We start from the raw sequence: 13,260 nt of genomic DNA, 5'->3' as shown, positions 1-13,260 counted from the left end.
GAAAAACTCTGTCTTCCTTTAATCATCCCAGAATCCTGCATGGCCATTGCTCCAGTCCCTTCCCTCTCTCTCAGGTCCAGCCAGTTCTGGCAGTAGTTTCTCTCATCTCTACCCTGTCACCTTCCAGGTGTATTTTTTCCCCTGTTTTTTGGAAACCTCTGTCCTTTTCTGTGTAAATCAGTTAAGCCTTATTTGTACAATAGGGCCAGGAACTGATGCTCCAAAAACAAAATTTGCCTAAACAGTGAGGGAAGGGTGGGGCAATTTATTGCATTTATTTTTATTTCCTGTTAACACTAAGAAAAAAAATGCTGACGTACTATATAAAATGTATCTTTTTCTCCCCAGAGACACTTTTTTCAGAACTTAGGATCTATTTTAACATATGCCTTCTTGGGAACTGCCATCTCCTGTATCGTCATAGGGTAAGTGACATTCGGAGCTCAAGTTCCAGAAGGCTGTAGGGCCGGTGCTCTCGAAATGTGGGAGGAATCTCACATTTCCTGGACTCACACTGACTGGGTGAATTGTCTATTTTTTTCAGTATATCACCTCTTTACACATTTTTCTGACTCAATTCCAAGGCTTGCATGTCTTCTGACAAACACAAGTCTTCAAATCAAAGCAAACTAGAATTAGACTGTTGGATTTTCTCTGTGAGTTTTGAACTTCTGACTTAGGGAATGTGGATAATTTGGTTTGAGTTATGTGACGCACGTTGACTTTTTTTGCTTAAATAATGCAGATACGCACATTGCATTCGTTTTCCTTCTTCTTGGCAGAACCTTACCTGTGTATAGTTGATAGGAGTAAAATAGTAGCTATACGTTAAGGGTTTTCTTTCTAAGGGAAAGTTTACAAGAGAGCAGTCTGAGACAGACATCTCTAAATATTAGCAGAGTTGTTTGCTGCTGGGATACACTGTAGGACGCAGACTTGTTTTTTCCTCATTATATTTTATTGGTTCTGCTGCTAAGCCCCAAGTCTAACTATACAGACTCTGGCTTGCAGCTCATCATAAAACAAAATGTGGCACAAAATAGTGAAGCCAATCCAGTTCACTCATAATCCTATCCAATACGTTAAATCTCCACTGCAGAAAACATGTACAGCTGCTATGACTACAATGGCATGGATGTCTTAAATTGTCGATACAGCCAGTTCTACCCTGGAATTTTACTGCATACAGCTGTTACATCCCTAACACAAGAAACTGAGGCTAAAAACACACATTAGTCACTCATCCAGCCTTTTCCTTACAAAATATTTAGTGTGTGTCACTGGAAGGCTAAGGAGCTCTCAATACTTGGACTTAAAAGTGGGGAGCGGGGGGGTGGGGTATTTTGAATCTCTGTTAAATTTTTATTGATTCAAGCCTAGAACAACTCAGGCTACATTATATGAAAATGTCCAGCATGGTTAAGGCAGTGAGGAAGCTGAAGATTTTAGCACCTGAAGGTGGAGGCTTGCAGAGATGTAGACTGGGGAGCCTTATAAAATCTGGACAACTAAGAGATCTATCAACTGTTTGTGATTGAGAGTCACAGTGGATTTGATCTTTCTCAAAGCTTGTTCAAGGGGGGCGCTTCTCTGTTCTGTGGGTATGCTATAGCTAAATATCCAAATTTCAAAGCTGGCAAGGGCCTCAGAGATCTGTGTAATTAAAACCCCTCCTTCTGAAGATGGAGGAATGTAACATCTTGAAAGGCTAATTAACTGTTTCAGTCTCACCATCTATGAGAAGTAGGACCTTGGTCAGGACAAAATTCAGAACTTCTTCTCTTGATCCAGTAGCTCTTTCCATCACCCACCTCTTCATTTAGCAATTTATCTTGAATTTCTATACATACCTAATATTATTCCTATACATTGACACAAGACTCTGAGATGTGTGGACTCTACAAATGATTGATTATCAGTTTATAGCAAGATTGATCTTTAGCAGTTCTATAATATGGAAATCTGAGATTTACAGTAGATGCAAATTCTAAACTTGTGGACAATGCTGTCAAATTATGGCATAATCAGTTTCATTATTATTCTGTTTCCTTTGCATAACTGATTTTAAGTATATGTAAGTGTATGCATTGATATAATACACTTTACTATTATTAAAAATCTATACATCTAGTTTTAAAGCACAATAATGTATAGTGTGTATGTGTGTGTGTGTGTGTGTGTATGCTTGCACTTACGCATTGTATATAATTGACTTGTTCTTAAAATTTTCAATTCAAGAGATCTAGTGATATGTATTTACTGGAGTTGAGAAACTCTTCTAATTGATTTTTAAAGCTGTGATCAATAATTTATAATGAAAAGTGATTTGAATAAAAAGTACAGCCCTGGCAAAACTTTTAGAACCATGTTCCTTGTTTGAACAACAAAAACTTGTAGGGTGCCTTCCTAATGTGGGTCATTAGGTTAAAGTGCAGAAGGGTCAGATAGTTTAAAGGTTTTAGGATCTTATCCAGCAAGGTAAGGGAAACCCTTGAAGAGCTTTAGCTTGAACGTGACAAGGTCAGATTTATCCTTTAGGAAGGACATTCTGGTGGCCATGTGAAGTGGGAAAAAGGCAGCAAGGGGACCATTTTAGAGGCAATTTCCAGGCTAGGTTGGAAGTGATGAGGACCTAGTCTTAGGCAGTGGCAGTAAAGGTGGATATGGAGCTATCAACTTGTGGAAATCTTGAGAGAATGAGGTCATCCGGGGAAAGTATGTGGAGTGAGAAAGGAAGGTACTTATACAACAGCACTAGTTGAAGAAAGGAAGAGGTGCCCACAAAGAACTAAGTACTGGGCCCAAGAAACAGGAAGCAAACCAGCAGGGAATGTATCTGGAAGTTAAAGGAAAAGGTAGATGGAGGGTGGACAGTGTCTAACACAGGAGAGGTCAAGTGGGATAGGCATAGGTCCATTGGATTCAACCCCTAGGAAATGATGGGCGACTCCACACTTATGCTATGGGCAGAAATAGAGGAAGAGTATTGGTAGGTTCAATTGTTTGGGGTACTGTACAATGAGAAATAATCATTTATTTTGATGCTGTTCTCCAGATACAATCAGAAATTTTGAAAGAAAGGCACACACTTAAATTCAGACTGAACAGACACTTTCATAATTTGGTGACTCCTGTTGTGAGTCACTCAGACTTACACTTAAGTCTTAGAAAAAGACCAGTTATATTTTCTGATAAATTAATGGTGGTAAGAACAACACAACAAACATTTATTCAGTGCTTAATATGTACCATGCCCTTTTTAAAAGTACTTTACATGGATTATTTCATTTAATCCTCCAAATAATCCTATTAAGTAGATAATGTTATTATCCTCACTTAACAGTTGAGACAGCTGAGGTTCAGAGAGAATAACACAGTGTAAGTAATAGGGCTGGTATTAGTAACCAAAGAATTTGGCTCCAGAGTCAAATTCTTAATGCCAAAAAATGTGCTTTACTTCTATGTATTGGTATCACTAAAAAATAGCATTTAGAATATTAAACTAAAGAAAAAATGGTGTAAATCAGTCAAGATTTACTAACATGCCCCTTGTTTCTTCGTTTATCCCTTTAAAAGTTCTCACAGACATGAGAGCTTTTCATTAGGGAACCCTATCTAAAAGAAATCCACATTTTTAAGGGGAAGAAGGGGGAGGCCTGAGTTTATGCAGTTCTGTTTATAAAATGGGCAAGAGGAGGGATTCAGGACAGTCAGTTAGATTGGACTCTGAGAATAATTTTATAAAGGAGGCAGATTCTGGGTAGTCATTTAGTGAAGAGGGATGAGGTAGTTGGATTTTCCATACTCTCAAGTGCACTAGTCCTGGTGGGTATGGGGAATATTGTGCAAGTTTCCAAGTTAGAGAGTAAGTCTCACTGAGCAACGTAAGAGAATGTGGGAACTAAAATACTGGAGAGTCAACTGACAGATGGCCATGAAGCCCAGGATCAGAAATATATTATATTTTTATTTTTTAAATTTGTTTATTTTATTTATTTATTTTTGGCTGTGCTGGGTCTTCATTGCTGCATGCGGGCTTTCTCCAGTTGCAGCGAGCGGGGGCTACTCTTTGTTGCGGTGCGCGGGCTTCTCATTGTGGTGGCTTCTCTTGTTGCAGAGCATGGGCTCTAGGCACACGGGCTTCAGTAGTTGTGGCACGCGGGCTCAGTAGTTGTGGCTCGTGGACTCTAGAGCACAGGCTCAGTAGTTGTGGCTCATGGGCTTAGTTGCTCCACGGCATGTGGGATCTTCCTGGACCAGGGCTCAAACCCGTGTCCCCTGCATTGGCAGGTGGATTCTTAACCACTGCACCACCAGGGAAGCCCCAGGATCAGAAATTTATGAGAATGTGAAGGTCACAAAGAGTGATTTTGAAATATGAATGAAAACTCAGCTAGTGGGTCATGGTCTTCTCTAAGTAAACACTGTAGTCAAACTACAGGTTGGTTTTAGAGCTGGATTCAGAGGCTTTAGTAATTTAGATCATTGGGTCCATTTAAATGAAAGAGTTCTTAACCTTTATTAACTTCATTTTGTTTCAAAAATTAGATGTAAATCATCTTTCATATTACATGGGAAATTTTAACAGTATCCTCCTGGCAATAAAGTCAAAGAAACCTTTAACCATTTTTTTTATAGGATGGATTGTTCTTAAAGGATAAAACCATCTTTTCTAGTTTTCTCCCCCATTTTATCACTTAAGAAATATTTTAAATACATATCTGTTTTTAAATAAAACCCATGTGTTTGAATTATTTTGCTATTCATCTCCTTCATCTTTGGGGACTATTCCTTTATCTTTGACTCCATGTTTCCACTCTGTGGCCACACAGATGTGTCATCACAATGACAACCTACCTAATGCTTACTGTCAGCACATACATTTTTGTTCTAAGAACTCATTAGTACCCATGAAGTGCTGCTTCTTCAAGAGCAATGAAATTGATACCCTTTTAGCTTCTCTGTTAATGAGGAATTAAAACAAATGCCACAGTTTCAAAAATATTTGGAAAAAAGGGACACGGAAGACTTCCCTGGTGGCACAGTGGTTAAGAATCCACCTGCCAATGCAGGGGACACGGGTTCAAGCCCTGGTCTGGGAGGATCCCACATGCTGCAGAGCAACTAAGCCCATGAGCCACAACTACTGAGCCTCCACTCTAGAGCCCGTGAGCCACAACTGCTGAGCCCATGGCGTGCCACAACTACTGAAGCCCACGCACCTAGAGCCCATACTTACAACAAGAGAAGCCACCGCAATGAGAAGCCCACACACCGCAACGGAGAGTAGCCCCCCCTCTTCGCAGCTAGAGAAAGCCCGTGCGCAGCAACGAAGACCCAGCACAGCCAAAAATAAATAAACAAATAATAATTTAGTTAGAAAGAAAGAAAGAAAGAAACAAAGGGGACATGGATCTAAATGATGAGGAATGGGATGTTAATGTTAAAACTAGCTCACTTTTTAAATTGCATCCCATGTGCCACACACTGACCTATGCTTCTATCTCATTTTATTCTCATAATGCCCCTATGAGACAGGTACTATTATTATCCTTATTTCACACACAAGGATGCTGAGGTTGAGACTTGCTCAAGGTTACACAGTAAGTAAGTGGTATTAAATGGCATAGCCAGTCTGACTTTAGAACAGACACACTTAGAATCTCTTTGTCCTCTTCCTCCTCCTAAGATGACGCGTTTCATTTCCTGTAGTGTTTTGCAATTAATAACTATATATGCCAGACCAAGTCCTCAATAATTTCAGATTCTTGTATTTATCATTATGACTAGCAATTATGAAAAATCTGAATGTTTAAGAATGAGCTGTGGGGCTTCCCTGGTGGCACAGTGGTTGAGAGTCCGCCTGTCGATGCAGGGGACACGGGTTCGTGCCCCGGTCTGGGAAGATCCCACATGCCGCGGAGCGGCTGGGCCCGTGAGCCATGGCCGCTGAGCCCGCGTGTCTGGAGCCTGTGCTCCGTGACGGGAGAGGCCACAGCAGTGAGAGGCCCGTGTACCACAAAAAAAAAAAAAAAAAGAATGAGCTGTGAATATAATTGCAAAGTAGAAATGGAACCTGTCTTTTCTTACTGGAGATAGTTGGAGGGATGGTATGAATCCATTTTACTTGCTTAGAATTGCTGGACTCTGTGTAACTCACTCTGGAAAACTTGGATTCAGAAATGTGAGGTTGTTTATATTATTCATATCAACATTCCTCAGGAATGTTGATTTTCCTGCTGGGCTCCTTAATATACCACAGAAGCATGCCTGACACTGCCCTCTTGTGTCATCATGCCTGCTGAGCTGGGGACCTGTAGGTCTAAGTGCCCATGGCGCTGGTTCTAGAATCGCTGTTGCTCTGTCCTTAAATGAGATACTGTATGCTGAGGTTCAGTAGTCTCAAAAGGCTGACTCCTAAGCCTGGAAGAAGGAACAAGGGTCTAGAACCAAAACCTGAAGAGGTTTAGTTCATAGATGGAGGCCGAGTGATACCTCAGTGCCTTAAGCTCTAACACTGGGAAGAGAATGATTTAGAGCAGTTCTTAATTCCTAATCCAGTTCTTAATCCAGGAAACACAGACCCTTAAATGGTTCATAAAAGGACTTCAGGGTGGGGCATTCAACCCCCTTAAATAGTCCATGAATTTTTCATGGGAGAGAGTCTGCATAGATTTCACTGTTTCATCAGCTTTGCTAAGAGATTGAAGTTGACAAAGAACAAGTATGTTTTTCAAGAGCCTAAGGAAAGAGAAGGTTGAGAAAGGAAGGATTTCACATATCTCCATATTTAATTAGAACTGAAGAATTCTCTAGACTGCATTCAGTGTGGCCATAAAGTCTGGAAATGTGCATGCTATTATCTTATTATGTACTATAATGTAATAACAATAAACTAGCTATTATGTATTTGTCCATGGTCCCCGACTTGGTGGCCATTCTGTATCCATGCCTAAGAGTGGAAGTGCCAGGTGGTAGGGTCTGCAAAATACTACTCATTTTTACAAAATAATGCAAAATCATTTCCAAAGCACTTGTACCAATTTTTCCTCTTAATTTTTGGCAATCTAATAGGTGTGAGGTGAAATTATACTGTGGTCTTTATTTGTATTTCTCTGATTGTTAATGAAGTTGACTATATTTTCATATGATACCTCACCAAACTTTTTGTCCATTTTTCTAATGAGTTGTTTTACCATATTTTCATCAATTTGCCTGATTTCTCTGTATGTTCTGCATGGTAGTCTGTATTCAGTTACATATGCCACAAATATTTTCTCCCAGGTTGTGTCTTGTGCTTTTACTTTTTCATGATGTCTCTTAATGAACAGAATTTCTTAAATTTAATGTAGTTAAATTTATAATTTTTTCTTTTATGGTGAACATTTTTGTATTTTATTTAAAAAATCCTTCCTTACCCCAGAATCAGAAAGACATTTTCTTCTAAAGTGTTTTAAAGTTTTGCCTTTTGCCGTAAGTCCATTTTCCAGAATCGATTTTTGTGTATAATATGAAGTAGACATCCAATTAAATTTTTCTTTCTCAGAGGGACAGCCAGTTATTCTAACATCATTTATTGTCTAGTCTCACTTTTCCCCAGTATCTACAGTTCCTTCTGTACTATGTGTTGTGGTTTCTGTTTCTAGACCATTAATTCTATCTTATTGGTCTCTAATCTATCCCTGCACAAGTACCGCCCTGTCCTAATTATGATGCCTTCATAATAAGTCTTTATATCTTAAAAAGAAACTCTTCTTCATGAGTACCTTGTCTATTATTATTTCTTTACTCTTGAATATAAATTTATTCCAATGTATATATTTATGAGTATATACTTTTAACATTTATAAATACATTTGTATATACTTTGTACATATTTGTACAACTTATAACTCTATTTCTGAGTGTTTTCCTTAGGGACCCCCTTGTACATGTGCACCATGCATAAAAATATTTGTAGCAATTTTATATAATAATATATATATTATCATATATAGTTATATATATTATTAATATATATATTATATGATAGCAAAAACTTGTAAACAACTCATATTTCATTAAAAGGAGAAAAGAGAAATAAATGTATTTAATATTATACAGCAGTGAAAAGCAATGAAATAAAATTGCTAATGACAATAGAGGTGAATCTTGGAAGCATAAGGTAAGATCAGTAAATCAAGTCCTGTAAGACCTTTTTTATAATGTTCATAAATGACCAAGATTAAACAATGTTGCATAAGCATACATGCATATAGGTGAGAATGCATATATGCATATGTGTAGTAAATAAGGGAATTAAGAACACAAAATTCAGCCAAGTGGTAATTTCTGGGAAACAGGGAAAAGAATGGAATGGAAAGAAACACATAGAAGAAATAAGTTATTGGTGATATTCTGGCTCATGGGTTGGAGTGGGTTTCCAGGTATTCAATATACTACTATAATTTATAACTTGCATATATCTTCTATATATTCTCTTGCATGTGTCAATTGTATTAAAAAGAAAATAAAAGGGAAAACAAGTTGAAGGAGGTATTTAATAGATTTATAAATAAAAGCAGCTTGATTACGTTGCTTACTTCCATTTCTGGGGAACTCAGACTCTTCTATTGTTTCTCTTTGTGTGTGTTTTAATAAGAGCAACTCTGGTTGGCAGGCAGTAGCAGAGATGCAAAGGTGCCAAGAGTGTATTTGCCAGTATCCCCTGGTTAATTCTTATCAACCACAAAGCCCTCTGTTTTTCCTCTCTCTTCCCTTATCTATCTTCACCTTCTCTCTTCTTTCTCCCAACTCTCTTCCCCTCCATCCCAACCGTGTTTTTCTCACTGTCCCCTGAGACTCTGTCTGGGCTGCTGCTCTCTGAGACTCCATTTTCAGTAGGCTGCAACACAGCAGAGCTCAGGAGGCTATGTTGAGTCAGCCTAGAAGGCCCCATGCCTCCTCAGTGCATTCATTTACTCTGTAGATGCGGAGCTGGCACAGTAATAGCTGTCACTGGTGTCAAAGAGAAAAATAAATGTGCTGCTGCCCTGACACAGCCAAATGAGAAAAAAATAATCTCTAATCTGTCAAGTACAGCCCGAGCCGCTTAGCAGTGTGGTTTCTCATATCCATATCACAGCAGGCACGGGCTGTATTTCTGGCAGCAAAGAGAGTGAAGTTTATGAGGAAGAGAAACAAAAGGTAGGGAGGGAGGGACTGTGGAGAACATCAGAGATGTAGTTTGGAGGTAAAGGAGGTGAAGCTGTCAGAGCACCATATGGATCTATGCATTAGTTACCACGTTACTCCTTCTATCACAGCCTTGAAGATGTCAGGAATAAGAATGACAGCACAGGACAGAGAAAAGTAAACAAATTCTGAAAGATTCAAAAAGGAAAGCAAATAAAACCTAACTCCAAATTAGGAAGAGAAATGCTGAAAATCATGTAGAAGGAACAAAATATGTGAGATTGTCGATATGGAAAAAGAGAAATATATAATAATAAAAAAAGTATAAAAATAATTGTAACAATCTATTCTGAAAAAGAATTTCCCTGATAAGTCTTATTATTAAATAATGTATTCTAAAGATTCTAACTATGGGATTCCTTTTAAATGAAATATTCAAGTCTTGGAATTACCTAGTTTATCTTCATTCTTCATTACCCTTGGACACAAAGTCAAACATTTTTCTCAATTTGACCAAAATCTGATGGAGAAGATTTAAATGTGGCTCCGCTTCTACATGCACACACACACACCACAACCCTTGCAGATAAAAGGTAAAAAAAAATAAGGAAAATATATCAGTTATCTGTTGCTGTGTAACAAACCACTCCCCAAACTTAGTGGCTTAAAACAGCTATTTTATTAGTTCACAATTCTGTAGCTCAACAATTTAGGTTGGACTCAGATGAGCAGTTCTGTGGTTCTCATCTGAGGTCACTCATGTGACCACAATCATCTGGGGCTTGACAGGGATTGGGTGGTCTAACATGGGTTCACTCTAATGTCTGGTGGCTGATTCTGATTATTAGCTGGTTGGTCTGGGGACTCAGTTCTGTTCTGTGTAACCTCTCACCCACCAGTAGGCTAGCCCTGGCTTTTTTCCATGATGGTCTCAGGGCAGCATTCCAAGATGATGAGAACCAAAGTGCAAGACTCTTAAGGCTCAGTCCCAGAAGTCTTGCAATATCACTTTCACTGCATTGTATTGGTCAAATTATCACAAGAGCAGCCAAGATTCAAGGCATGGGGAAATAGGCTCCAGCTCTTGATGCAGGTTGTGATAAAGTCACATTACAAAGCGTTATGCATACAGGGATGGGAAAATTATTGTGGTCATCCTTGCAAATATTCTACCACAGGAAGGAACTATAAAATATCTTCAGCGCTATCAAGGTAAGAGCTGGCATTAAAAAATGGGACTCAAAACTTGGTGTGAAACCTATGGCTACGAAAGGAAAACATGATGGAGAATCAAGTTGACCTTAGAACGGCTAACTCACCAGCCTTCTCTGTTAGACTTCCCGATGTTCTGAAAAGAGTAATAATGAATCTGTACCCTGATGACTTAAGTGACTTTCGAAGAAGTATCTTATAACATTCTATGTTTGGATATAAAATTTTATGCAAAAATATACAAAAGTTCAAAGGAAATAAGGTAGAGAGCGTGGCTCACTAAGATTTTATGCTACCAAAGCAAATGACATTCGTGGAAAATTGAGCCCTGCTCAGCTAGAGTGGAGAATTATGGAAGAGTTTTATTTAATTTGAGAATTTCAGTTGCTCTGTTTCCCACCAATGATGCTGAGAATGTGGAAGCAAAGGTGTGGCCATGTTAGCTGTAAAGGCAACAACATCCTTGCTGAGGAGGTTTCTTTCATGACTGCACATCCCTTGCCAAGGGCTGTCATAACAAACCTGATTTGCATCCACTATTGTCTGACTGATTGTGGTGCTTTGGGAAAGGGTGGAGCTTTGGAGATGACTAAAGCTTGATCTTGGCAGCTTATTCATTTTGCTTGAACAGTTTAAGAAGAAATAAGGTTAAGGAGTTATGCCACATGGCCTTTATTGTATGTTTTCAGGGCCTTGAAAATTACCTTAAAAATGGAAACCCATGAATCTTTCACTAAACTATAAGCTACATTGCCAAAACTGTCCAACTTACCTGTGTGCTCCTCCCCATTCTCCTTCCCCCCCATCCACAGAGGTAAATCTTATGCTGAATTTTTATTTATAGTCTTTCCATGAGCTTTTGAACTTTATAAAAACAGTGTTATACTTTATGTCATCAAGCCATTTTCTTTATTCCCCCCACTCATGACTTTTCTAAGATTCATCCATGTTATGGTTTTTAGCTGTAGCTCATTCACTGTCATTGGTAACATGCAAATGTGAGAATATTCCACGCTTTCCTTATTCTCTTATTGATGGAGTTGCTTCTATCTATGAATATTCTTTTTTATATAAAGCTTTATTTATTTTTGTTTGTTTGTTGTTTTTAATTAATTTATTTATTTTTGGCTGCGTTGGGTCTTCGTTGCTGCATGTGGGCTTTCTCTAGTTGCGGCGAGCAGGGTCTACTCTTCATTTCGGTGCGCGGGCTTCTCATTGCGATGGCTCCTCTTGTTGCAGAGCATGGGCTCTAGGCGCACGGGCTTCAGTAGTTGTGGCACGCAGGCTCAGTAGTTGTGGCGCATGGGCTTAGTTGCTCTGCGGCATGTGGGATCTTCCCAGACCAGGGATCGAAACTGTGTCCCCTGCATTGGCAGGCGGATTCTTAACCACTGCGCCACCAGGGAAGTCCCATCTATGAATATTCTTGTACAAGTCACCTGCGGCTCTTGTTAAAGATTCTTTAAACAATGAACTTGAAATGGAATGTGTGATACCACATTGTTTTCCAAAGTGGTATCGCTACCAGCTAGTGTGTTTCCATTGCACCACATCCTCACCAGTGCTTAGTATTGTCAGACTTCATGATCAACTTGTCTAGCCCTGTGACAGTATCACACTACTTTAATCGTTGTTGCCTTCTAGTAATTAACTCAATATTTAATAGGAACAACCTTACCCTCCGCCCCACCACACACACCCTACAATATTCCTTATGAGTGTCATAGCTCTTTGGATCTCTTTATTTTACTGTAAAAATTTTAGAATCATCTCATCAGATTCTTTGACTCACTGTGCTGGTATTTTGATTAGAATTGCATCAAGTCTATAGGTCAATTTAGGGAAAGCTGACATATTTATGATATTGCCTTTCTATTCTTAAAATCTGATATCTCTTTTTACTTACATTTTCTTTAAGTCTTCCAATAACAGTCTTGCACAAATTTTACTAAATTTATTCCTAGGAATATCGTGTTGTATTATAAATGGTTTTATTTTCAACATTTCATTTTCTTAGTTTTGCAATTTAGCCGTCTTTGAAAAGCAATAAAATGGCCCACTTCTAGCTGGCCTGGAGCTTACAGTCTACAAGGGAGGCATTCATGAGGGAATCACATAAACACATGGAAAAGCACAGCTACAGAGAGTGTGAGCAAGAAGTGAATGCTGCAAAGAGATCAGAGACTTGGAGGATCTGCTTGAGGCTTGGGTCTGGAGTGATAAGAGCTCTGACGAGGTAGATAGAGGGAGCTGTGGGAGCACAGTAAGGAAGCCAGGAGAGGCTTCCAGGGAAATGACTTCTAACATGAGATCTTACATTTATTTCAAAGGAGGAACCCAGGAAAAGATCTGAGAAAAGACATTTCAGGCAGAGAGTATAGCACGTGGGAGGCCAGCAGCAAGGTGAAACTTTAGTTCTGGCTTTTGTCCAGGGCTAGAGTATGGCCAGGAAGCAGTAGGAGATACACAGGGTGAGGGCAAAATTTTTTCTGGGAACTTGAGACCTTGTTCTGGAGTTTGGACATAACTCTGTAGGCTGTAGAGTGCTCAACAGGAGATAAGCACTTTTAAAAATTCACTCCAATTGGAATATGAAAATGGATGAGAGAAAGTCAAGGTGGGAAACAAGAGAGCAGCTAGGAGGTGATGCTACTTTAAACCTGGAGACTACTTGGTTGTATTTGAGAGCTGACTGGGAGATGGAACTGACAGGACATGGCCATTCATCAGATTTAGAGAAATAAAGGACATCATGGGTAACTCAGTTTTCTGGCTTCAACCATAAGCTCACTCTGAATTTGACTGTCAAATCTAGCACAGTTTGGACCTTATGTGCTATCCCCTTCCATCCTTGTCTTATGTTCCCTAATAGAA

At 39.1% G+C, this 13,260-nt stretch overlaps 1 protein-coding gene across 1 annotated transcript in view; it reads left to right on the top strand.

The window, feature by feature from the left end:
- SLC9A9 (solute carrier family 9 member A9) overlaps positions 1–13,260 on the top strand; it is a 542,439-nt gene that overhangs the window by 48,399 nt on the left and 480,780 nt on the right. The window contains exon 4 of the mRNA XM_065876006.1: positions 349–425. Within this exon, the coding sequence (XP_065732078.1) occupies positions 349–425 (77 nt within the window). The remainder of the gene's footprint in view (positions 1–348; positions 426–13,260) is intronic.

The sequence above is a fragment of the Phocoena phocoena genome, chromosome 4 (genome assembly GCF_963924675.1).
Source record: "Phocoena phocoena chromosome 4, mPhoPho1.1, whole genome shotgun sequence".
Lineage (NCBI taxonomy): Eukaryota > Metazoa > Chordata > Mammalia > Artiodactyla > Phocoenidae > Phocoena > Phocoena phocoena.
The sequence above is the reverse complement of the archived record's forward strand: the minus strand, read 5'-3'. Positions and strand labels throughout refer to the sequence as shown.